Source organism: Danio rerio, chromosome 13 (assembly GCF_052040795.2).
Source record: "Danio rerio strain M-AB ecotype USA chromosome 13, GRCz13ab, whole genome shotgun sequence".
Taxonomy (NCBI): Eukaryota; Metazoa; Chordata; class Actinopteri; order Cypriniformes; family Danionidae; genus Danio; species Danio rerio.
The window spans coordinates 40,241,173-40,265,575 of NC_141033.1; the positions used below are offsets into that span (position 1 = coordinate 40,241,173).

Consider the following 24,403-nt stretch of genomic DNA (forward strand, 5'->3'; position numbering starts at 1 on the left):
TTGTAACTGACTTTGGTTTAAAGCATCTGCTAAATCACTCGATTTAAATGTGTCATCACTATAAAGTGCCTTTGATGTCCCACAAGATTAAATCAGTCCTATATGAACTTAATGCGGAATAATGAAATTCTGATGTTTTAATGTTATTGGTTAAACCTTTACAGGCATGCAGGTAGAAGTGTTTTGGAATATGTTTGTCAATTTTTGCAATATTCTTTCATTGAATGGATGCGACTTTGCCAGGTCATAAACTAGTTGCCATGTGATGCTCCGCCAACTTCTGTGCAGTCTAAAAAGTAGGTAAATTAGATAAAATTTTAAATAAATATAAGAGGCTATATAGCCTAATAAATTTTGATAACTTTTATTTTAAATTCATAATATTCATAATATACATAAAATTTTGCACGTGTCCTTGAGTTTGCTGTCCACCCTGTCATTATGTGGTAAATGCCCCTTTGGCATCCCCGTGCCCATTTTGCCTTTGTTCAGAGAAAAGGTTAAAGCATCTGCTGCACACAGTATCTACACTTTTGTTTTCTATTTTCCTCATTTTGTGTATCAAGCTTAACATGTCCACCCAATATATGTCTCAGTGACAGTTTATATAAAGGATATCCTTTTAAAGCAATATATTGGAGCTCATTGACTGTTTGAAATAAAAAAATACAGTCCTAAGTATTTGACATTTACTTGACCATCTGTAATCAAATATTTACCTTTTTCTGAAAAAACAAATCGAAACACAGTAAGGTGTTTTACTTCCCGTCACTCCTCCAGTACAATGTAAGGATTTACATTCATTGGCAAATTTAGTTCATTTGAAGGTCAATAATTGTTTATTTTCCCACTAATTTGCACATTGACAAAACTTAACAGAAGAGGTGGCATTGTGGCTCAGTGGTTTGCAGTATTAACCTTTGAATATTTCTTGTTGTACCTGTTGTTTTTCAAATCTCCCTCCATATTGTCCACCCTGTCATCTAGTTTTCCACCGCCATGTTCAACTTTTATGAAAATAAACGAATTATTTATAACCTCAGCAAAACATCTTGTGTGATTCCTTAATTAACCAATATGGCCAGGTAATATTGTTTAAAAGTTTGATCTTGGGTTTTATTTTGAAAAGGATGTGCAAAGAGTTTGCATATTTTACTGGGAAATAGATGTTTTGTTTATTATTTTATTAATATAGATTTTTTTTATTAATATAGATCCTTTTGCATAAAGTTGGGCTGGTAAAGGGACACATTACCTTTCTGAAAATATACATTTTGTAATCACACTGCAATGAAAATATACTTATACTACTTTGAATTTGTCCACAGCAGGGTTGACAGTTTGAGGTACAGTAAAAAAGTAAAACATCTTGAGGTCTTTACAATGAATCACCTTCCTTTATTCCTTCCCTATTTGTAACTCACTTTGGCTAAAAGCATTTGTTAATTGATGCAAAATCAGTTATTAGAAATGACTTAAAACAAAATAAAATAAAAGTGATGCATATACATCAGCAAAAAACATGCAAACAAAAATTGTGCCAGTGACCGAACCTACCCCTCAGAGACATCACTAACTCCACTGAGTGCAGTGTCTCACATTGCATTGCTGAGAGAAGCAATCTCTGCTTGCATCATAAAGGCTGCATCCAGATACTTTTGGATGAGAAGCCTTTGTTGATTGAAGCCTGATAACATCACCCAGTTGCTGCAGATTTGTCGGCTGCACATCCATGATGCGAATCTCCCATTCCACCACATACCGAAGGTGCTCTATTGGATTGAGATCTGGTGACTGTGGAGACCATTTGAGTACAGTGAACTCACTGTCATGTTCAAGAAACCTGAGAGCTGAAATGATTCACGCTTTATGACATCAGAAGATGAGTACACTGTGGTCATAAAGAGATGGGCATGGTCAGCAACAATACTCAGGTAGGCTGTGGCGTTGACACAATGCTCAATTGGTACAAATGCGCCCAAAGTGTGCCAAGAAAAAAATCCCCCACACCATTACACCACCACCAGCAACCTGAACCGTTGATACAAAGCAGGATGGATCCATGGTTTCATGTTGTTGACACCAAGTTTTAACCCTACCATCCGAATGTTGCAGCAGAAATTGAGACTCATCAGACCAGGCAACTTTATTCCAATTTTGCAATTTTGGTGAGCCCGTGCGAATTGTAGCCTCAGTTTCTTGTTGTTATCGGACAGGAGTGGCACCAGGTGTGGTCTTTTGCTGCTGCAGCCCATCTACCTCAAATCTCGACGTGTTGTGTATTCATAGATGCTCTTTTGCATACCTTGGTGGTTGTAACGAGTGGTTACTTGAGTTACTGTTGTCTTTCTATCAGCTCGAACCAGTCTGGCCTTTTCCCCTGTCATCAACAAGGCATTTGCGCCTACAGAACTGCCGCTCACTGGATATTTTCCCTTTTTTGGACCATTCTCTGAAAACCCTAGAGATGTTTGTGCGTGAAAATCCCAGTAGATCAAAAGTTTCTGAAATACTCAGACTAGCCCGTCTGGCACCAACAACCTTGCCACATTCAGTCACTCAAATCACCTTTCTTCCCAATTCTGATGCTCGGTTCGAACAGCAGCAGATCGTCTTGACCATGTGTACATGCCTACATGAGTTGCTGCACTGTATTTGGCTGAGTAGAAACTTGCTTTAATGCAGTTGGACAGGTGTACCTAATAAAGTGGCCGGTGTGTGTGTGTGTGTGTGTGTGTGTGTATATATATATATATATATATTTTTTTTTTTTTTTTTTTTTTGTAAGCTTTTTTTCAGTCTCTGGAAGGTTTTATATGTGAGTTCAGGAAATCAGGTTTTGTTTTCTGATTTTACACTCGTTTATTTTTTATTTGCTCATTACAAAATGATACATTTGGATAAAACATTAAAAAAAGTTCAACTTGTTTAATCACAATACTCAAAGTGGCTTTGATTAAACTTGAGTATTTCCTTGTTAGGAGACAAAACAACATTAAATACATTTCCTTAGTTTAATTATTCTTAATAAGCTTACAAAATGAAGTGTCATCAATCAAAATACATGCACATCTAGGTGCAGGTGTGTAAAATTAGCATGTACACAGATGCAAAGTGAACACAAACATCCACTGTGATCAGTTATTAACAAATGCTTCTTATTTTGGCACAAGCTCTTTAGTCTCCAGATTGATCATCTCTTCATCCTCCTCTTCCTCCTCCTCTTCAGGTGAAGGTGGACTGTTGGAATGAGAAAGTAAAACTGCTGCTCCACCCGCTGCTCCACCTGCTGCTCCACCCGCTGCACCACCAACTGCACCACCAATTACACCACCCACTGATGCCACTGCTGCGGCCGCACCGGCAGACAGTCCGGCAGCACCTGACCAGCAAAAAAAAAAAAATCATTAAATTCATTAAATCATTAAATTGGTGAGCTTTGAGTAACATTGTACTGTTTATGTGTCCTTTGTATTATGCAAGAACCAACTGATGAGGAGCTGTTGATTTATTAGAAAACAATGCACAATCTAGATGACCACAAAGGAGGAGTGTGAGACCTCAGGTGTGTTTTATCTACTAATAATTCAACAGATCGGTGTCGATTATTGTGCTTTTATTACAGCTACAATACCTAAAACATAATTCAGGTGTTGCATTTCAAGGCATTTGTCAGGTTTTTGTCCTCATCTGTTGTTTGTAGGACTGCTTTACTCACTTCATCCAAAACCCTTTATTCTAGTTTTTATTTTTGACTGTTGTTGGGTGTGAAGGTACGTTAAGCTTGACATTTTAACATGACCTTTCTGTGGTCAATGCTCCTTTGAGTTCACTGTATTTTGTTCCTCCAGATTGTATTATTTTTGTATTACGGACAGAACAGTAATATTCACATATACATGTGTGATATTGCCATGTAAATATTTGTTTTGAGTTTGAGAGTTTTTCATGGTCTGCCAAAAATATATAATTTTTATTTAAAATTGCCTTTTAACTTTTAATGGATGAAACGTGAGGAGAATAATACACTCTCAGAAAAAAGGTACACGGTGGTACAAATAATGTTCCTTCAGGAATAGTTTTGGATCTTTGTAAAAGTTGTACCTTATATGGTACAGAAAAGACCTCCTATTAAAAATTTATTAAGTTCTATAATACACTAATAAAAAAAACAACTAGTAAAACATGAAACTATAGCAATTGTAAACTAAATATTTAAGGCATTTTAAATAAATGTTTGGTAAGCATTTTTGACACTTTTAAAGTACAAAGTGTCTTGTCACTGTAATGGTACCTTCATGGATCAGATTTGTACCTTTAATGAAGGTACAATATTGTATCTTCAATATTGAAGTTAGAATATTGAAATCTTATAATATTGTAATATTGTACATTTTAATAATGTATTATTAAAAAAACAAAAGGTACATTTTGGTTTCACATGATACAAATGAAGAGTTCAGATGCAAAAACCTCTAAATGCCATCTGAAATATTCTTCTAAAATTAACATTTTTATCAGGATCCTGTGTGTAGGTTCAATAATACTATTTTATGGCAAAGATAAAGTGCTTTTCCTGGTCTTTAAAGTGAAATATCTCAACACAAATGAAGGAGGCTGAGAAAAAAAAAATCATTTTCGATGGAAATTTCAGATGGTACTTAGATGTTTCTGCATCTGAACTCTTCAAATCATGTCCTTAATAGAAAATAGCAACTTTATAGGTAGCTATAAAAGGGTCAAGTTTTAAATAGGAAAAAGATCAAAACATTTTTGGGGGAATTTTTGAGTGAAATGCTAATGGTTTAATCTGATTCAGTGATTTATGCTAAGCTAAGTTAAAGTACTCCCATCAGATCCAGAAATTGGCTGAATGGATTAAAAAAAAATTAAAACACAACGATTGAACTTTAGGGGAGTTGTAAAATAAGTCTATTTCCAAAAAAAGTGTTCCTTTAAGGCAGGGGTGTCAACCTCAGTTCCTAAGGAGTGCTGCAGCTCTGCACAGTTTAGTTGTAACCCTGCTTCAACACACTTAATGGTGCAGAATGTAAGTTTGACGCCCAGTGGTTAAACTAGGTATTACATTCCTGGATCAAAGCAAACAGAAGTGCAAGTTGACAGATTGATGACCAACAGGAGCGAGTCTGACAATCGCGCCTAAAGGCCGATTTAAATCATGTTCTATATAAAACCAAAGGCACGAAACAGACGGAATATTTTCCATATTAAGAGGAGGTTTTGTTTTAACCAACACCTCGAATTGATATATTAGAAACAGCTTTTATATCTCACAGGTAAACCATAGGATAAACTGTGATCACCTCAGGTCCACCTCATGTGCTTTATTCAGTGTTAAATGCTGATAATGCGAGTTGTAATGCCATTTCACATGACATTTATTGCCATACTATTGAAAGCAGCAGCAGATAGTTCACCTCAGATTCTGAAAATAAAATAAACTGTTTGACATTGAACTAAACACATATGAGTGATTCAGCATGTACAATGAATAATGTTAAAGAGTTTTAATATGTATTAACTAGAGTTTAAACCTTACCATTTCGTGAGTGAGTGCATATTCTGTGCTTCTGAATGGCTGTATTTAAATTTCTGTCGTGTTTCGTCCGGTGCAAACAGATTGCAAATCACTGCAAATTTTGTCATGTAGCGTTTTGTTAGGACACGGGGTTACGATATAATCTGCTCCCCTAATGTTTACATTTTTAATATTTATTTTATTTGCTAATTAATAAGCTCATGTGGAACTATGCCTATGTTATTTTAGAGTCTGCTACTGTCCTGATGCTTTAAGAGCCTTTCTGACGAGTGAAGGAAATACGCAGTTTTTCGACAAGTCACGCGGGGTGCTGAAATATAATTGGCTAAACTAGCATTGGGCGGGTCAAAAAAACCAAAACAAAGACAGCCGTTCCGGCACATAACACACATTTTCAAACCAGAATATCTGACTTCAGCATTGTTTTTCAGATAAACAAGAATGTTCACTTGGCACGTTTCTGAAATATCTGCAAACATATGATGGTATTTTTAAGCTTTAAAAGAGTTATAAAAAAAACTTGCATACAGCATCTTTAAGCTGAGCTCACACTGCACTTTTCTGCCCATAGACTTCCATTCATACGAATTTGAATGCGACAAACCGGAAGCACAAGCTCATGTGACAAGTTTTTTATAGTTCGCTGCATTCGACAGTTCTATTGAGTATCAAAACTTGACCTCTCTGTACAAAAATGTAAAACATGGACAAATTGCTATTTTTTTTTATGTTTAATCATCATGTTTATTCCGGCCCCTTTTCACAGCACCGTACAACAGAATTCCTCAAGCTCATTCCTCAAGCATTATCTGTAGGTTTCAAACAAGACTAAAGGACTCAATTATTTTGATCAGGTGTGTTTAAACTGTGCAGAGCTTCAGCCCTCAAGGAACAGAGTTTGACACCTGTGCTTTAAGACATTGAAATGTATTTACCTGCTGACTGGAGGACGGCGACCAAACTTCCTGCTGCAACAGCACCTCCGTTAGCTACGGCTGCTGAAGACATCATGCCGGCGGCCAGAGAACCTGCTGCTATACCAGCAGAGGTGAACCCAGCCACGGTCAGTGCCACCGGAGCTAACACAACTGCAGCAACTAGTGGACAGAAACACCACTTAATATCTTCTGCATAAACAACCCTTAAAGCATCTTTACCTGCTGGAAGTGGAACTTGCATTCACTATTTTTGTATGTTTCCTACAGTGTCTGGCTAAGTAGAATAATTAGTCTCATGATTACAATTTCATCAAATTGCCTTAAAGACTAACTAAATGCACTACAGAATGTTACGTTTCTAAGCACATGTACAAATCGCTTGGTTGGCTTGGTTTACTGCTCCAACTGCTGGACACCTCAAGCTTGTTAGTCAGGGTTTGAAGTTAACTTTACGTTTTAGGTTACACAGATTTTGCTCCACATGTAAAGTTACTTACAGGAGCATGTATTCATGTAATGTGTTCTCACATCAAATAATTTCAATTTTTCAATTTATATTTTAATATTTGAAGCTAATTTACATTGTTGATTAGCTGCTGGGCATTTCACTCTGTCTCGCACTGAAGGCTGTCAGTATCGACCAATCACAGCAGGCTGTCATCGATCCAATTAGCGCAGATTAGCTTCGTGCTAAGGAGGGGTTTGGGAACAAATAAATCACTGAACGATTCATATGGGAATAATCGCTGGAATAATTAGGTAAAAATAAATGCAGATTGTAAGACCATGAAAGTGTTTTTTGACCTTCCATGCATATTAGACTGTTGTTGGAGACCCTTACAACCAATTTCATATATAATAGGGGCTATTTAAAAACTCACAACCTCTTGAACACTTTTAAAAGGGCAACTGCTTTTACTCTTACTTTCTTTTGAGTGTTAGTTAGAATCAAGCAGCAACCTCCCGCTCTCCCTCAGGAAGCCAATACGGAAGTAACTAAAACTGCAATTCATCCGAAATTCCGCTAGTCCTGGCCGCTCCTGGCTCCAAAACAGAGCAAATTTCAATTGAGTCCACTGTTAGAATGGCCAACTTTACAGCAGAAAAAAAGGTGTTTACAGCCTGGTAGAAAAAAAGATTTTGGTTAATACAGCTAATATTACCCTTCATGACTACTGTGAGGGGGGTGAATTTTTTTATAACTCATCTGTTTCCTTTATATTAAGTTATATTAAGTTTGCATAATTAAGGGCGTGGCCACTTGAGTGACAGTTAGGTCTCGCTGGTCGCCGTCACGTCACCTCAGCTGAATCCTGCAGATTATCCAATGAACTCCGCATATTTATCGTATTTCTGTGTTGTTTTATGTGGCTTTACACAGTAGACTGCCTTTTGGACTTGTTTCCTACAATTATTTGATGGAATGTCATGCTGAGTGCACTTAATTGGGCTCACAAACCATTCACGTGGCCTCCGTTTCCCATGTGAGTAAAGTTATATACTTATATACCATCTCTTTACATGTACTTGTTTTATTTAAGATCATTTATCGTTTATATTTATATTTAGAGCTGTAATGCACTCCAGAATCTGACGAATTGATTAGCTGTAGGCTCTAGAACAGTCATCTGAAGCGTTTTCATACAGTGTTATGCTGGATTTCATCAATAGTCTTGCATTTACTAACACAGACTATATCTGAAGTGTTTGGATGTAATTCGCGTTTTCCTCCTGTTGAGAAACGTCATAAGAACAATGTTTAGTGGCTCTGTGTATTACTACAGTGTGTTTTTAAATGACTAAACACTTTATTGATATAGTATACAACCAAGCACAAGTGGTCAGAATACAAACGAGTGACAAGTGATAAAGTATTAAGCATTTCTCCCAAAGTAAAGTGTGTCTGAACCAGGTCCAAGCTAAATGCAGCATGTGTCTGTAGCTCCGCCTCACTCTCCGCCTCTTTGCCCTTGTTTGGTATCCCGCCGTGGGTGTGATGACGCGCGAACAAAATGGCGACGGTTGGCCGCGCCTACTTGTGGCTTCTTTTGCGCTCTTTAGAAACCTATGGGTGACATCACGGATACTACGTCCATATATTTTACAGTCTATGGTTAGAATACATACTTTGAATAGTTTATTTTTAAGCAATGGTACTTGTAATTGACATTACTAGATTTCCTTAGTCATCTTAAACCCCTGATTCTATTTACACAATTTATGGAAGTATAAAGCATTTCTATATGCAATGTAGATGCTACTGTGTGTTTTCTGAATGGAAATACTTGCACATGTTTTGAGCTCAAGTAATACATTATAAAACAGTATGTAATAATAATCCCATATTGAATGTGAATTTTTATCAAACTGGTGCTGCCTTATATACTTCTTCTAGCAGGAAAAGCTGAGTGCAATCTGATTCTCGGTTTACCTGCTCCAGTTGCAACCCCAATGAGGGTGAACAGTCCTGAAAAACAAATAAATAAAACTCATTAAATCAATGTCTTTTTTTTTTTTTTTAGCAGATTTGCAGTTTTAACAGTAAACCCAGTCACAATTTTCATTATAAATGCATTTTGCAAAATATTTAAGCACATGTGGATACTCACTAAATTAAGTAAATGAATCCATTCATATATATATATATATATATATATATATATATATATATATATATATATATATATATATTTACAATTTCTTACAATAATGGAGGTCACTGGTTCAAGCCCCTGCTGGGCCAGTCGGCATTTCTGTATTGAGTTTGCATGTTCTCCCTGTGTTCGCATGGGTTTCCTCCGGGTGCTCCGGTTTCCCCCACAGTCTAAAGACGTGCTATAGGTGAATTGGGTAAAGTAAACTGGCCATAGTGTATGTGCGTGAATGCAAGAGTGTTTGGGTGTTTCCCAGCAATGGGTTGCAGCTGAAAAGACATCCACTGCGTAAAACATAGGGTGGATAAGATGGTGGTTCATTCCGCTGTGGTGACCCCTGAACAATAAAGGGACTAAGCCGAAAAGAAAATGAATGAAGGTTAGAAAAATCTGTTTTTACCCTCAAAATAAAGCACCATCCTGTTGGCTGTGGGGATGAGCAGTTTTGTGGTGGTTGAAATTTTGAATTAATTAAAGAACAATTATTGCCACGTTAATACCTCACAAGGCTGTAACTGTTTAAATAACATATTGTTTAATTTTAACTCTTAAACTGCCACAACAAGAAAAAAAATGGATCGCATTTCTTAACTCCTAATGTTGCTAATTAACACAATGCATTTTTTTCAACACATCCCATAATTTCTAAAAAATATCAACCTCTACCAAATGGTTGATATGTCGGTTTATGTTACGGCATTAATATGTATACTATGAAAATCAGAAAACATGAAGTGTAAGACCAATTTATTTAAAAACAATGAAAATAAAACATTTTTAAATACTAAATCTTCATTATTGTTTGAAGTATGCCATTGAATATTTCAGATTGTAATGTACATGTTTTCTTGTTTTGTTTTACAATAAAACCAAAATCAGTGTAGTGCAACAGGATTATATTAGTTTGATTTTTTGTAAACCAATGATGTGTGTAAACCATTAAAACAGTCAAAATATGGTCAACTATTTGGTAGAGCGGGCAGTTGAAGGGAAAGCGGATATTAAATTATATTTAGCTTATACTTTTGCTTTTTGACAGATATTTCTGTCTTCCGTCTCCGAGGATCAAACAAGAAAACAAAGAAAACAATATAGGCCAAAAAATGCAGATTATAATATAAATACACACGCCTTTTTATATCCCATATTAATAAAGCAAACATATATGCTACTCACCACGCCGCCTCATGCTTTTGCAGGTCGTTGTCTACAGAGAGATTAGTTCTTCTCTTTGCTGGACGTAAGGAAACCGAAACTGCTTCCTGGAAATCACGTGTGTAAGGTGTGTTGCTTTTTAAACAAATAACCTTAAAACATTAACTGTATTTTTTACGTGCATCGAGATGTCTCTGACTGTGGATTCAAAGCCCACTTATTTTTTTTTTCAATAGACTGTGTTTGACACCACTGAATCGGGCTATTGTTACCGTCTGAAAAACAACAACAACAACAACAACAACAACAAAAAAAAAACAGCTGAGGAATGTACGTGGGCACTGGGTAGTTGCAAACTTACAAATAGGGCAACAGGCAGTAAAAAAGCAAACAAACAAACAAAAAAAAATACATTTTATTTTGGAAAGCAATTTTTAAAGATTTATATATATATATATATATATATATATATATATATATATATATATATATATATATATATATATATATATATATATATATATATATATACACAGTGCTCTGCATAGACTATATAAGTAAACCCCTCACAAATCATCTTTAAATTTAAATTAATATTTTAACAAGAAGCTAAATAATACTAGATTTGTGCATATCCATTAGATTATTCAGTACTCAGTACTGAAGCCAAATCTGGAGCTTATATATCAAAATAATTTACGATAATGGTCCTAAAACTAGTACAGCCTAATTTATGTTATAGAAAAATATTAAATACAAATAAAAAAGAAAAATCAAGAGAAGCAAACCATTTAGTTGAAAATTAAAAATGTCGTAGGTTGTAAAATATCTTTGTAATTTTTTGCTTGAATTTAATTGTATTATCTTTTAATTTTTAGATATGTTTGGTGATTAAAATATTATTTAAATAAATATATGTTTAATAAATCTGTTCTGTTTAAATGCATCAAAATACATTGCCTATAATCACTGAGAAAAGATAAAAATATTCATTTTCAAAATGGGCTGTACTCAATATGCTGAGCACTTTATATGTATATAATTATGCATAAATGGTCACTATAACTTTAACAATTTTTTTGCACTTTTTTATTTTTACTGAACAGTTGCCTACTGTAAATATGTCCAATAGTGTGACATAGCAAATTTTAAGAAAAAACTACTTTAAATAATATACTGTGTAGATAACATGAAAGCAATTTATGTTTGACACTTATCTTCATATAGTGCTACTTATGCTATTTGAAATTATGAATAGCATTATTTATTTTCTCCATGACTCATTACACATTTGCAATAAATATACAGACTATTTAATATTTAATAATTTTTTGTTCAAAATCATTGACCAACAAATCAGGCTCCAGCTGAAACTTTTGCTTTGGTATTCCCCTTTTAGAGATCCTCCTGAAGAGTGCAATACTTGTAATGCTTCTCAGATCCATCCAATATTATACAGGCGGTTTGTTTCTTTTTATAGACTCCAGTTGCTTTTACAGGAATATCATTCATTGGTTTGTTCCTTCATTTATTTCAGCATTTTATTGCTTTACATATTTTGAAATATGAAAACAATGTAAGGTACTTTAGGACTGACCTAGCACCCAAACTAATAAATCAGCATGTTGAATAGTACATTTATGCATATGTAGCAGATATTATTTTATCCAAAATGAATTAACACTGCATTCACATTTCATAACTTCAAGCATTCTCTGAGAAGCAAAGAACAGAATACAAAGAATACAAGACATTGTGGATTTATATTGCAATTTATTTTAATCATTTTAAAGCAAACTCATAACAAGAGAAAGATCTTTTACTCTTAAGAAAATATATTGTATTGCTATAACTACTGATTGCTTTTAAACAAACAACAAAATTAATTTGCTTTTGCTGCAGCAACTAATGACAAATTATAACAGGACTTTAATTCTAAATCATAGATTTTTTTCAACACGATGTAGGACTCACTTAATAGAGCTATCTCTGGTTCAAATACCAGCTGCACCAGATCTTGCAGGTGCTCCAGTTTCCTCTACAGTCCAAAGACGTTTGATATAATAATTGGATAATTTAATTGGCTGTAATGTGTGAATTGGAAAATGTATGTTTTTTTTTTCAACACTGGGATAGCATGAAAGGGCAGCTGCTCTGTAAAACATATGCCTGAGTAATTGGCGGTTCATTCCACTGTGGCGACCCCTGATAAAGCAGGGAAGAAGGTGAGTTAGTGTATTTTGCAAAATTGTTTGCATTTTATTGTTTAACATATTTTGAATTACAAATATTTACAACATTCAATTACTTTACTACTGCATGGGCTCGTAAACCAGGCTATATGAGCACTTTTGATGTAGTAGCGGCATTGTTCATCCAAAAGGACTTAACATTCCATTCACAATATAACAATTTATGACTTTCAACATTCTCTGAGAATCATAACACAACCTTGTTGTTTCTAGAACTGTTTATTATTTTTGTTATTATTATTTAAGAAAATACAACACAGAGACCGTTGATGATTTATAATGCAATTTATTTAAACCTTTTAATTAAGATTTTAACAAGATTTAATCTGATCTTACTTTGGATAATATATTGTTTTGTTATACCATACAATTGATAACAACAGCAAACAATAAAGTAGCTACAGGAATTTAAGAATATCACATTTAAAAGTAGTTAGTAGTGTCTACTTTTATGGCCGTAAATTAGCTAAAAGTTAATATCATGTAGTGAAGGGTTTGTCAGGCACAGATGAACCGTCTCTCAGGCCGGCTTTTCACCTGCAGCACCTGCACTACAGAGCCCCTTTGGCGCCAAAAACAATTTTAGCTGCGGCAGACAATCCAGCAGCACCTGATAAACAAAATAGCAGCTATTGAGGTGGGATTTAACTGCAAAAGTCACTTTATTTATAACACAGACACACACAAAACTTTTTTGTGTGTGAACTGAACCTGTGATAGGCTCACCAATTGCTTGAAGCAATAGCCCCTTTCACACAGTGATACCGGTAAATATCTGGAAAATTTCTGGAACGACTTTACCGGTATATTCAAAAAAGCGCTGTTCACACAGGTGAGGACGTTACGGAAATTTTCCGGAAAAGAGCATTCACACATCCATTCCAAAAATACCGGTAAATTCTGACATCATTCACCACAAATGAGCTTTAAACGGCTGCGCTTGTATTTGTAAACATTTGACTATAAATTACAAACTCTGTGGATGATCAATATTGTGAACAACTTTCGCAGGATCACTTTCGCATGTCGAGATTCATAATATGTGCGTGTGCAGTCGCTCACAGGCTGTTTTCACAGGCACACGCAAAGCTTGAAGGTAAACAAACAACGGCTTATCATAAGCATCTCATCGATGATTATTTATACAGTTGGCATTAAGAAGAACATATAAACGTGATCTGACTAACTTCTAGCAGCTAAATGTGTCTGGAAAAATATTCAAAGGCTTTTATTCTCATGAACCGCGCGGACGTAAACGCGTCTGAATGTTGTGATTGGCTAAAGCAGACGTCTCACGTCAGCACGTTCTAGACGTGCACGCGCTTATTACGGTAATCTTCCTTCTGCATTCACACAGCGCAGCATTCCGGCAAATTGCCGGTAATGTTACAACTTCTCTTTCCGGAAAATAGCCAGAACGAATTTACCGGTATTTTCAAAAAGGACCTGTTCACACATACAACCTTTCCGGAAAATTGCCGGCAATTTTCCGGAAAGGTCTGTATGTGTGAAAGGGGCTAATGACACCAGCGACCCAGCCGCGACTCCTCCTCCATTTGCCTTGGCAGTTACTGACATCATCCAGGAGGCAAACGAACCTGCAGATATTCCACCTGCTGTGAAACCCATAGCTGATACTGCTGCAGGAGCAGCTGCAAATAGGCCTACTGCGACTGTTGATGAAAAGAAGATAGTTAAAGTTACGTTGTAGCCTACATAGAATAAAAAGAAAGTAATACTGGTTAAATGCTTATTTTCAATGGAAAGTCAATATCTGTGTGTTGTATAAAGTTTATTAATCATATACCGAAATACTGTGAAGATTACTGATTAGGATGTACTCACATGTTTGTTATTTCTGCCTGTACATTTTTTTATTGGATTTTCTGAACATTTCCAGTCAAATGCATACTAATTCTTACAATATTACATATTTTAGCATAACATGTGTGACAAAATAACAAAAAGCAAAAGGAAGGAAAGAAAGAAAAATAAAACAAATAAAGAACAGGAGCGGGTATACATAACATATAGAGAAGAGGAGTTTAGCCGTAAGTATATTCACAGTCCTGGTCGCTTTACAAGTTGAAAGTCCTTTAAGAGTCTCAAAATTAATTTTTAAATCAGCCTTGAAATGAAATATGTTAGGCTTCCTCTCCAACCATTTACATGTGTATGTGAAACTTGCCCAATAATATCAACATAGCCTATTAAACATAAACAGGAGATTCTCATCTATATCTTGTTTATCTATAATAAACATGACATCTCTTTTCTCAATAAAAATTCTATGACTGCCCGTTTTAGACGTTGCTATAGGCTACTGTATTAATATCTCAGGTAGCGCGTGCGCTGTAATGTTGTTTACCACTTCATGAGTCAGCTGGGGGCTCATGTGCGCAGTTCGTGGTGCTAACGCACACGCATAGACTTTGGATCAACTGATGACAGCAATTGTACATCAGTTTAACACATTGTGTTTATACTCTATATTTACTACTATATTCATTCACTTACTATGTAAATGTATTATTATTACATTTATCTGTTTATATTTACGTTGCAGAACCACACACAAAATTTTCTGTTGAATTTGTATGATTTTGCATTCAGTGTTTATTATTTAATTTTTATAACTAAGAAGTTTGAACAAGTAAATTTGGTTTGGTCGACACTAGACGTGACGTGTTAACTCTGCTAAACTAGAATTAGGCTACTAATAAAACGGAACCTTAAACTAAATTATAAAATCTAAATAGAAATGTGTTCACAAAATAAAAAAAAAAATAACTAAACGAACAAAAATGAAACGAACTAAACTGAAATGTAGGCCACAACAAATATAATAATGTACACAATAAGTGCATTGGACAAACAATAATTTAAATGTTAGTACATCATAACAACATTTTATTTATTTATTATCGATAAGAAGTAGCCTTTAACACGTAAAAACATATTTGATATTTACCTGCTCCTGCACCAGCGAGAATTGTAACTTGGGAATAAAAAAAATAAAGAAATAAATTACATGTCAGTTGTTAATGGCCAAACTTTAATATTCTAATTAACTTTACATTCAAAGATGCTTACCTAGACCCATCTTCAGTCAAGTCTAAGCGGAGAAACTCGGAATGAATTCAGATTTGTGAACGCTAGATTAAATGGTTTAGTGGGCGGCTGCTTATCAAGAAATGAAACAGAACAATTCATTTCTCTAGGGTCTCATGTGTTTTCTTTACAATTAATCACCTTCTTCATGTCTTCCTGGACAAAACAATAGACAGAATTCCTTAGAATTAGCTCCTTAAACGTTTAAAATCCTGAAAATAACCACATGTCTAGTATTAACAAATATATTCGCGTATCATTGCAATGAGGGACTTAAAAAGTTTAAGATTACCGGCAGGCATCACACAATAACGAGAACATCAGCTCATCTGTTCACATGGAACAATCAGTGCTGCATCCACCGATATCAAAAGATGACTGTTTATTGTAAGTAAAGCCAGAGAAAGATAGGCTAAAGTGCTTGCCTCAGCTAAATATGGTGCAGTTTCCACAACATTTAATTACAATAATGAAATAATATTTTAGTGTCTATAAATAGATTTACGCAATACAAATAAATACTAGAGAAATACATGTGAAGAAAGCAAAAAAGATACAAAGTGCTTGCCTTAAGGAAGCAATTGAAGGCATTGAACAACATTTTCAAATGTTTTGTTAAATGCAAATAATATACTATTTTAAAAATGTGTCATTTTATATGTTTATTACGCAATACAAACAAACAAAACAGAAATAAAGAAACAAGCTCATACAACTGATTTTATGAGAGGGGTCTGGCTGCATTTAATGCATTTTAATGTGCTCACCTAACCCCACCCCTCACTGTGACGCCACTCTCCATTGAGTGCATTGTGTCTGACACTGCATCTCTGAGCTATGCAATCTCAGCTTGCATTATAAAGGCTGCATCCAGAAACTATTGGATTTTATACATGACCAGAAACTGAAACTTCTTCCTGTGAATTAAGAAACAGACTTGGTTATGTCTGAAAAACAAAACAAAACACTATAAATTATAGAAACACTGAAGTACAGTAAATAAGTACACCTCTTTTTAAAAATTAATATTTTTACCATAACTCAGTGAATATAAGCAATATTTATTGGTGCATTTTAAACAAAAAAGTTTTTTTAAACTTATATAAATAATATAAATAAGATATATTCTTATATAAATAAGAGTTTGGTCACCGAACATCTTTAGGAAAATAAGGATAATATATTTAATTGTAAAAAAAAAAAAAAACAAAAAAAAAAACTTACAAACATTTTTTATGTTTCTTTTGATTTTTCATATTTTCCCCAATATTAATTTGTGTGTACAAATTTTTGGTCTGATTTTAAGATATTTTTTTAGATTTGGTTTCTGATTTGGCCAGACGGGCTGGTTTGAGTATTTTAGAAACTGCTGATCTACTGGGATTTTCAAGCACAACCATCCCTAGGGTTTACAGAGATCGGTCCAAAAAGGGAAAATATCCAGTGAGCGGCAGTTCTGTGGGGCCAAATGCCTTGTTGATGCCAGAAGTCAGAGAAGAATGGCTAGACTGGTTCAAGCTGATAGAAAGGCAACAGTAACTCAAATAACAAATCTGAGGTATGCAGAAGAGCATCTCTGAACACACAACACGTCCAACCTTGAGGTGGATGGAGTACCACAGTAGAAGACCACACCAGATGCCACTCTTGTCAGCTAAGAACAGGAAACTGAGGCTACAATTTGCACAGGCTCACCAAAATTGGACAATAGAAGATTGGAAAAACGTTGCCTGGTCTGATAGTCTTGATTTTTGCTGCAACATTTGATGGTAGGGTCAGAATTTGGGGTCAATACCATGCTCTTTGATTGCTATTTTTGGTGTAACCTTTAAATAAGAATGCTAATGTTCTAGCCTTTGCGTCACTGATAGCCCGGAGATGGATTTTTTTTTACACTGGAAGTCTTCTAAACTCCAACTGTCTCATGGTTTGAAGATTTGATGCCTTTTCTATATATTAAAAAAACTTAAGTTCACATTAAGAGGTTCCACTGAAATATTTTATAAAAACTGGGATCCTCCAATTAATTTTGTCCGGAATTCAACATCTCTTCGCTGATTTATAAAAACAATAAATTTTTTCCCCCAAGAAAGATCTCTGCCCTTTTTATTAATGTCTCCGTGTATTAATGATATTTTATGTATATTTATTTAGTTGCTTTGACATTTCTTGTAGATGCTAATGTTGTTGTTGTGTGTACTTTTCTTTTAGTTCTCCTCCTTGGGGGTGGGATGGGGAACTGAGGGTTTTTGAATGTTCTTGTTTACCCTTAGTTATTGTTAAAAAAATTTGTAAATTATTGATATTGTGGTATTTTTGTTTTGTAGACCCCACAAAAACAATAAAATAAAATAAATAAATAAATGAATAAAATTTGGAGTCAACAAGATGAAAGCATAGATCCATTCGGCCTTTTATCAACGGTCCAACCTGGTGCTAGTACAGTGTACCTGATAAAGTAGCTGGTGAATATATATGTAAATATATATATATATATATAAAGTATTTACCAAACCTTGTTAATGAAGGCTAGCAACAGACTGCAGTAGTGAACTAAAAAACTGTAATGAAAAGAAAGGGAAGAATCGTTGTAACATGGCCAGGTATGTTGACCCATACTTGGAATTTGTGCTCTACATTTAACCATCCAAGTGCACACACACACAGCAGTGAACACACTTTTAATATCTTTTAATTATACTTTCTTGTTTTCTTAAGCAACAACACTCTGCAATCGTGCATGTCATTAAATATATTTACTCAATTTTAAATTGTACTCTATATGTGCATTTATTGAAATCTCACAATTGCAAGTGTATAAAATTAACATGTGCACAAATGCAAAGTGTTCTCAAACATCCACCATCATCAGTTTTCTTTAACAATGATTATTGCGACCATTAATAGACCAATTATTAGGGTTAACATTATGGCCATATATTTTGATATGAGCCTTTCAGTCGTATCATCGTTATTTGGAGGTGGACGAGAGAAAAAATCTGCTGCTCCGCCAAACGCAGCACCCACTGCACCACCCACTGATGCCACTGCAGCGGTCGCTCCTGCAGACAGTCCAGCAGCACCTGATCAGCAGAAACACCAGAAAAAAAAAATTCTGTAAAACGCTCTGGAAGAATTTGGAAATGGAATTGGGGCTGAGATCACAAATGATAAACAGCATGATTGGTATAGTACTTTTATATGTCCTGGAATAATTGATACCAGGCCATTACATTAATAATGGACACCCAGTGTAGGGATGCACCCATCATATAAAGTGGAGCATGCAAGTACAGATAATAATGAAGTCTAATAATTCAACAGACAAAGTAAATTATTCAGCTAATAAAACATTTACTCTTAAATGGGTACCACATCTAAAGACACTGTTCAGGGGTTCCATTTCAAAACATTCATCAGGTTTTTGTCTTCAAACTTGTCACTTTTGTCACTCCTGTGTGTGGAACTAGTGTCATCCAAAGCCTTATGTTTTGATGTGGTTTTTGACTGTTGCAGGCTGTGAAGTAATCCCAGATTTACAGTGGATTTGTGTGCAGAGGAGCTCGACGAGGTTGCGTTCTGTCCTGTGTCCGGTGCCAACACACACCGTTTCAGAAATGAAGCCACAGGAGTCAGGAAATGATGTGATATGGCAGTATGACGTATTTGCTTACTCATTTTCATGATTTTTTGATGCCAAGCAGGAAATTAAACTCACCTCAGTGCTATATGTCAGCACACTTTACCACAAGGTTATTGTCGCTGAACTAAATGAATAATGTTTCTTGTTATGTCCTATTTTGCTGTCCTATAGTTAAAGTTTTTTTTTTAAATAGAAGATAAAATAAAATATGTTTAGTCATTTAAAAAACATCCTAAACTTCATGTATATTGAATATAATCTAATCTATCTTGAGTCCAATGTTTATAGTTGGTGTAAACACGGTCATTGACTGGAGTGGTCACGATCCGTGACATGCCACACACGTGTGCAATACTGTCAAGATCTGCATGGAACTTTAGCTTAGTGCTGCACAATTAATTGAAAAAAAGATTGTGATCTCGATTCGACCCTCTAGACCAGGGGTGGCCAGCCTTGTTCCTGGAGAGCCACTTTCCTGCAGATGTCAGTTGCAACCCATAAAAATACCCTTAAATATAAACTTTCAGTACCGCTTCATTGAACTTGAACAAGTAAATTAAAATCCACTATTTTCACTAGTTGTATTAGTATTTTTTTATTTATCAAAGTGTGCTTTAAATGCTTTAAAAATAAGTTCTTTGTGGGATAAAAAATATATGTACTGTATATCATTTATTTAAAAAATGCGGGCAATACATTATAGATTAATTTTATTTAAAAATATTATATCAATCTTATTTTTTAATTCAACTTTAGGGGTGCGACTAGGTAGGGGGCCTACAAGACATTGTGCCCAGGGGCCTCTGAATTCTAAATCCCGGCCTGCTTGTGGTGGAGAAAAATCAAGTTTTATTTGCTTTGACGTCTCCTCCTTTGGTAGCAGAGCTCACGTAATCAACTGCGTAGCTACCATAGTAGCCACTAATTTTATGGCGGCATATGAATATTAGATTAGAACTACTTGTCACCAACGCAGAGAGATATTTTTCCTGGACATAAGTTGCAGGATACATAAACATTCTTACCTTTCACTATGGAAAAGTAGAGTTTATATTTCCAGTTCGCAAACGCTACCTGTGAACTTCTGACTTCTGGTCATTTATATTGCATCCAAAACTACACTGAAAACGTGATGCCTGCTTCTTTCTTTGCCGATTTAAATGCATTTTGTGCTCGCTATCTTCTGCTGTTTGTCATTGTTATGGCCACCATCAGCTGTTTCTACATACACTCGCAGCACATTCAATTTTCAAAGTAGTTAAATTTTGTGTTGATTAATACTGAATGTGTCTCGTTGTTATTACTTAGGGTTAGGGGTAGGAATACAGTATATGCTGGTGTTTAACTGCATTGCTTTAATGCACTCCCGCATTGGGCTCACACATATACTCTGTGCTACTTCATGACCATGGCGTTTCTCTCGGGCTCACGCTGAACGCAGTCAACCAATAACAACAGACTGGTCATCGGACCAATCACCACAGAATAGCATCACGCAAAGGAGGAGTTTGGGAACAAATGAATCACTGAACAAATCATATGGGAGTCGTTGGGATAATTAGGTACAAATAAATGCTTATTATAAGACAATGAAAGGGTTTTTTGACCTTGCATGCATATCAGCCTGTTGTTGGAGACCCCCAAAACCAAAATATGACATTTTTAATGCCTAATAGGGGCTCTCTCTTTAATGACCTCCCCTAAGTGCAATGTATTCTGCCTTCTGCCTGACATCCAGACATGATCAAATTTTTCAATTCTTATGATTTTCTCTCTTATGCTTTTTTCCTATTCCATTGTTTTTTTTTTGTTTTTTGTTTTTGCAATGTGTAATTGATGCTATATTTGTATATTTGAGAATAAGGAAGAAACTGACAAACAACAATACAAAAAGTTGACCGTAGGCATACTACCAAATTAGTTAAAATGTTCTTTAAGGACAACAGAGTGAATGTTTTGGAGTGGCCATCACAAAGCCCTGATCACAGCCTTATAGAATATTTGTGGGCAGAGTTGAAAAAGCTTGTGCGAGCAAGACAGCCTACAAATCTGTTTCGTTACACTAATTCTGTCAGGAGGAATAGGCCAAATTTCCTTCAAACTATTGTGACATGCTGTAATATGTAATGCTAAAATAATCATAATAGTTTTTATTATTAAGGCATTGACCTGTATTTACCTGCTGACTGAAGGAGGGCGACCAAGCTTCCTGCTGCCACACCGCCTCCATTAGCAATGGCTGCTGAAGACATCATGCTGGCGCCCAGTGAACCTGCTGCTATACCAGCAGAGGTGAACCCAGCCATGGTCAGCGCCACCGGAGCTAACACAGCTGTACCAACTAGAGGACAAAAAAAAAAACAATCAAATACATGCTTTCATCTGAAGAAACAATCCTCAGAACATCTACACCTGCTGTAACGGCTTGATCTATGTGGCTATTTGCACTACAATAACACATTTTCTGCAAATATGATATATTCTATATGTACAAAATAGTATTTTATATGCAGCAAGCCTATTTAGATGCTATTTATCCTAAATGAAAATAGTAGCAGACATTTGGAATGAAAACACACTCGGTTTACCTGCTCCAGCAGCAACCCCAAGCACAGTGAACAGTCCTGAAAAATAAATAAATAAAACTCATTAAATCTAAAGTTTGTTTAAAAAATCTGTTTGATTTTTGTCTCTGTAAGTGCTATTAAAAATTAAGATGCCAGGAAGAATAAAAAGGGATTCTCACAACAGTTTTGGCTCCATAAAGAATATTTTAGTGAAAAGTTCAACAAATAGTGTGAAGAATCATTTCGTAATCTAAACTGCATTTTGCTTAAATTAATTTAGATAATTATTAGGACAAATGTTAAATAAAACTTTATCAGTAAAAGTAGTTAAAATATGAGTATTCTTAAATAATATTAAGACATTTATATTTTTATATAAAAAAATCATAATTCTTTAACCTCTGTAAAAAAATTTTTTTTTTACATTTTACATACACACTAACCTATCTAAATAAATACACACATACCATTTTGTGATTGAAATGACATAGGCTATAACACTGAATAATCCACATTAATAAAAAAGCAAACGTGTACCCACCGGGCTTCATGACTCAGCAGGTCTTTTTCCACAGAGAGAGAACGCCAATTAATGAACAAGTAGTTGCTCCGTTTTAATCTTTTACTGCAGTTGCACACTGCACAACATTGACGTAATGAAATTGAAACTGCTTCCTGGAAAGCACGTGTGCATTCATATTTTTATAGTGTGCATAGGGAGGACCCTTAAGAAATGTAACATGGCATTTCGTGATATTGCTATAGTTTCTGACCGTGCGTACATTAGACACAATGTTTTGAATAGTCACCTAAGACCTTGACATCGCAGTCTGAAAAAAATGACAACATATGTGAAGAGCTGAGGAATGTAGCCTACGTGTAGATGGAATAAAAAATAAAATAATAGACTAGGCTGCAGCCTACATATAATAAATTCCTTCCACGCGCGCTAAAGGCTGTGCACAACATAGGGAAAATTTTACAAGACCACTTGAAAATGATACGTTTTTCTGGATTTATTAAGTATGGATTTTAATAAAATGCTAATATTTGTAATCTATAAATAAAGCTTTTTCCCCAAAATTTAAATGTGGGAACATGGCACCTATTGCGGCATTTTAAGCAAAAAAGAATCTCAGTATATACAGGTTGTTCAATTAATTAGGCCTAAATTATTCATTCACTAAAATTTCCTTCGGCTTAGTCCCTTTTTTCATCAGGGGTCGCCACAGCGGAATGAACTGCCTACTTATCCAGCATGTTTTACGCAGCGGATGCCCTTCCAGCTGCAACCCAGTGCCTGGAAAGGTCCATACACACTCATTCACATACATACACTATGGCCAATTTAGTTGATTCAATTCACCTATACCGTATGTCCTTGGACTGTGGGGGAAACCGGAGCACCTGGAAACCCACGCCCACACGAGGAGAACAAGCAAACTCCACACAAAAATGCCAATTGACCCAGCTGGGGCCCGAACCAGTGACCTTCTTGCTGTAATGCTAACCTCTGAGCCACCGTGTCACCCTGGCCTAAATTATATTTGAGCCATTTATTGGAAACTCATCAATGTTGGAAATGAGAGCTCAATGCACTCAAAACTGGGTTATTAATACATTTTTAGTAGTACCATGAACAATAATAACTGAACCTAATGTGACTTGTGGGCCTATATGAAGAGTTTGACGCAAAAACCTCTATTTGAGTCTAAATGTTCTAACAATACATTGAGAAATATTTTTATATTTCTTATAATTAAATATTTACGACAGCATCTTAATTTTTTTCATTTTCCCACATTGTATTATGATTACTAAAATAGACAGGCTTTAGATCTGGATGCAGAATTGGTGCAGTTGCAAGGTGAGCTGCATGCAATGCTTTTAAAGTGCACATCTAACCCCACAGTGACATCACTAGCTTCAATAAGTTCATTATGTCTGATATTGCAAGTCAGAGAAATGCAGTCTCAGCTTGCAAATCCAAATCTTTATCTAGATACTATTGGAGACCATTCTTATTTACAAGTCTAAAATAGTTAAGTAGTTTTTCTCAGGAATTGTAATTTACTAAGTAGTTTTATAAATGATTACTTTTACTTTCCCTGGAGTACATTTTTAGTGTTGTATTTGTACTATACTCCACTACTGGCCTTCAACTTGCAGTCACTACTTTATTTTCTCGTCTATGAGTATAATTGCAGCAAACTGTTTGAAAGCATTAAGTGTCCCAATAAGATGTCCAAAATCTTTACAATCATTGACCCAGAGACTGTTTAGATGCATGTCACTGATGAAAAGATGAAGAATGTTTACTGGATGGTGACTGAAATGGATTTAAACACCCAGCAGGCATAAGACGTCAACATGGTGTCAGATTGAAGTTGTTCTCCATCATCGTGGTGACGTTACATTTTGTTTGGAAATCAAAATTGGGTTGATGTCAGAACTCAACGTCAGGGTGATGTCATTGTCCAATGGTAAACCTAAAATCAACCTCTAATAATGTTACAGCTTGAC

The 24,403-nt window shown here is 35.3% G+C and overlaps 2 protein-coding genes and 1 long non-coding RNA gene across 6 annotated transcripts; all 3 read right to left on the reverse strand.

The window, feature by feature from the left end:
• Positions 1-2,837: 2,837 nt before the first annotated feature.
• On the reverse strand, positions 2,838-10,507 carry ifi27.4 (interferon alpha inducible protein 27.4). Of its 2 annotated transcripts, none has more exons than XM_087277309.1 (4): positions 10,329-10,423; positions 7,424-8,965; positions 6,496-6,657; positions 2,838-3,382 (listed from the first exon to the last, which is right to left on the reverse strand). In XM_087277309.1, the coding sequence occupies exons 3-4, from the start codon at positions 6,569-6,571 to the stop codon at positions 3,159-3,161; spliced, it is 300 nt and encodes a 99-aa protein (XP_087133435.1). In that variant the 5' UTR covers positions 6,572-6,657; positions 7,424-8,965; positions 10,329-10,423; the 3' UTR covers positions 2,838-3,158. The 2 variants fall into 2 exon arrangements, with proteins under 2 accessions (XP_087133435.1, NP_001278862.1); NM_001291933.1 differs by having other exon boundaries at positions 2,843-3,382; positions 8,930-8,965; positions 10,329-10,507.
• A 2,318-nt stretch (positions 10,508-12,825) lies between these two features.
• Positions 12,826-15,865, reverse strand: LOC101885881 (uncharacterized). 2 transcript variants are annotated; one of them, XR_015506245.1, is made up of 4 exons: positions 15,653-15,865; positions 15,531-15,557; positions 13,286-14,232; positions 12,826-13,169 (listed from the first exon to the last, which is right to left on the reverse strand). It is a non-coding gene; the product is annotated as an uncharacterized LOC101885881 (long non-coding RNA). The 2 variants fall into 2 exon arrangements; XR_015506244.1 differs by having other exon boundaries at positions 14,158-14,232; positions 15,653-15,741.
• Positions 15,866-18,346: 2,481 nt separating this feature from the next.
• ifi27.6 (interferon alpha inducible protein 27.6) lies at positions 18,347-22,551 on the reverse strand. Of its 2 annotated transcripts, none has more exons than XM_087278005.1 (4): positions 22,422-22,551; positions 21,902-21,937; positions 21,483-21,654; positions 18,347-18,753 (listed from the first exon to the last, which is right to left on the reverse strand). In XM_087278005.1, the coding sequence occupies exons 1-4, from the start codon at positions 22,429-22,431 to the stop codon at positions 18,642-18,644; spliced, it is 330 nt and encodes a 109-aa protein (XP_087134131.1). In that variant the 5' UTR covers positions 22,432-22,551; the 3' UTR covers positions 18,347-18,641. The 2 variants fall into 2 exon arrangements, with proteins under 2 accessions (XP_087134131.1, NP_001243574.1); NM_001256645.1 differs by having other exon boundaries at positions 21,493-21,654; positions 22,422-22,474.
• Positions 22,552-24,403: the final 1,852 nt, after the last annotated feature.

Bases quoted from the DNA above. Each gene is read 5' to 3' on its own strand.
- ifi27.4 (NM_001291933.1), bottom strand. The intron at 6,658-8,929 runs GTAAACCGAGAA...TCTGTCCACTAG, and splicing joins TGGGGTTGCAACTGGAGCAG to TTGCTGCAGTTGTGTTAGCT. The intron at 3,383-6,495 runs GTAAATACATTT...TTTGCTGGTCAG, and splicing joins CGCCGTCCTCCAGTCAGCAG to GTGCTGCCGGACTGTCTGCC.
- ifi27.6 (NM_001256645.1), bottom strand. The intron at 21,655-21,901 runs GTAAACCGAGTG...TTTGTCCTCTAG, and splicing joins TGGGGTTGCTGCTGGAGCAG to TTGGTACAGCTGTGTTAGCT. The intron at 18,754-21,492 runs GTAAATACAGGT...TCTGCTGATCAG, and splicing joins CGCCCTCCTTCAGTCAGCAG to GTGCTGCTGGACTGTCTGCA.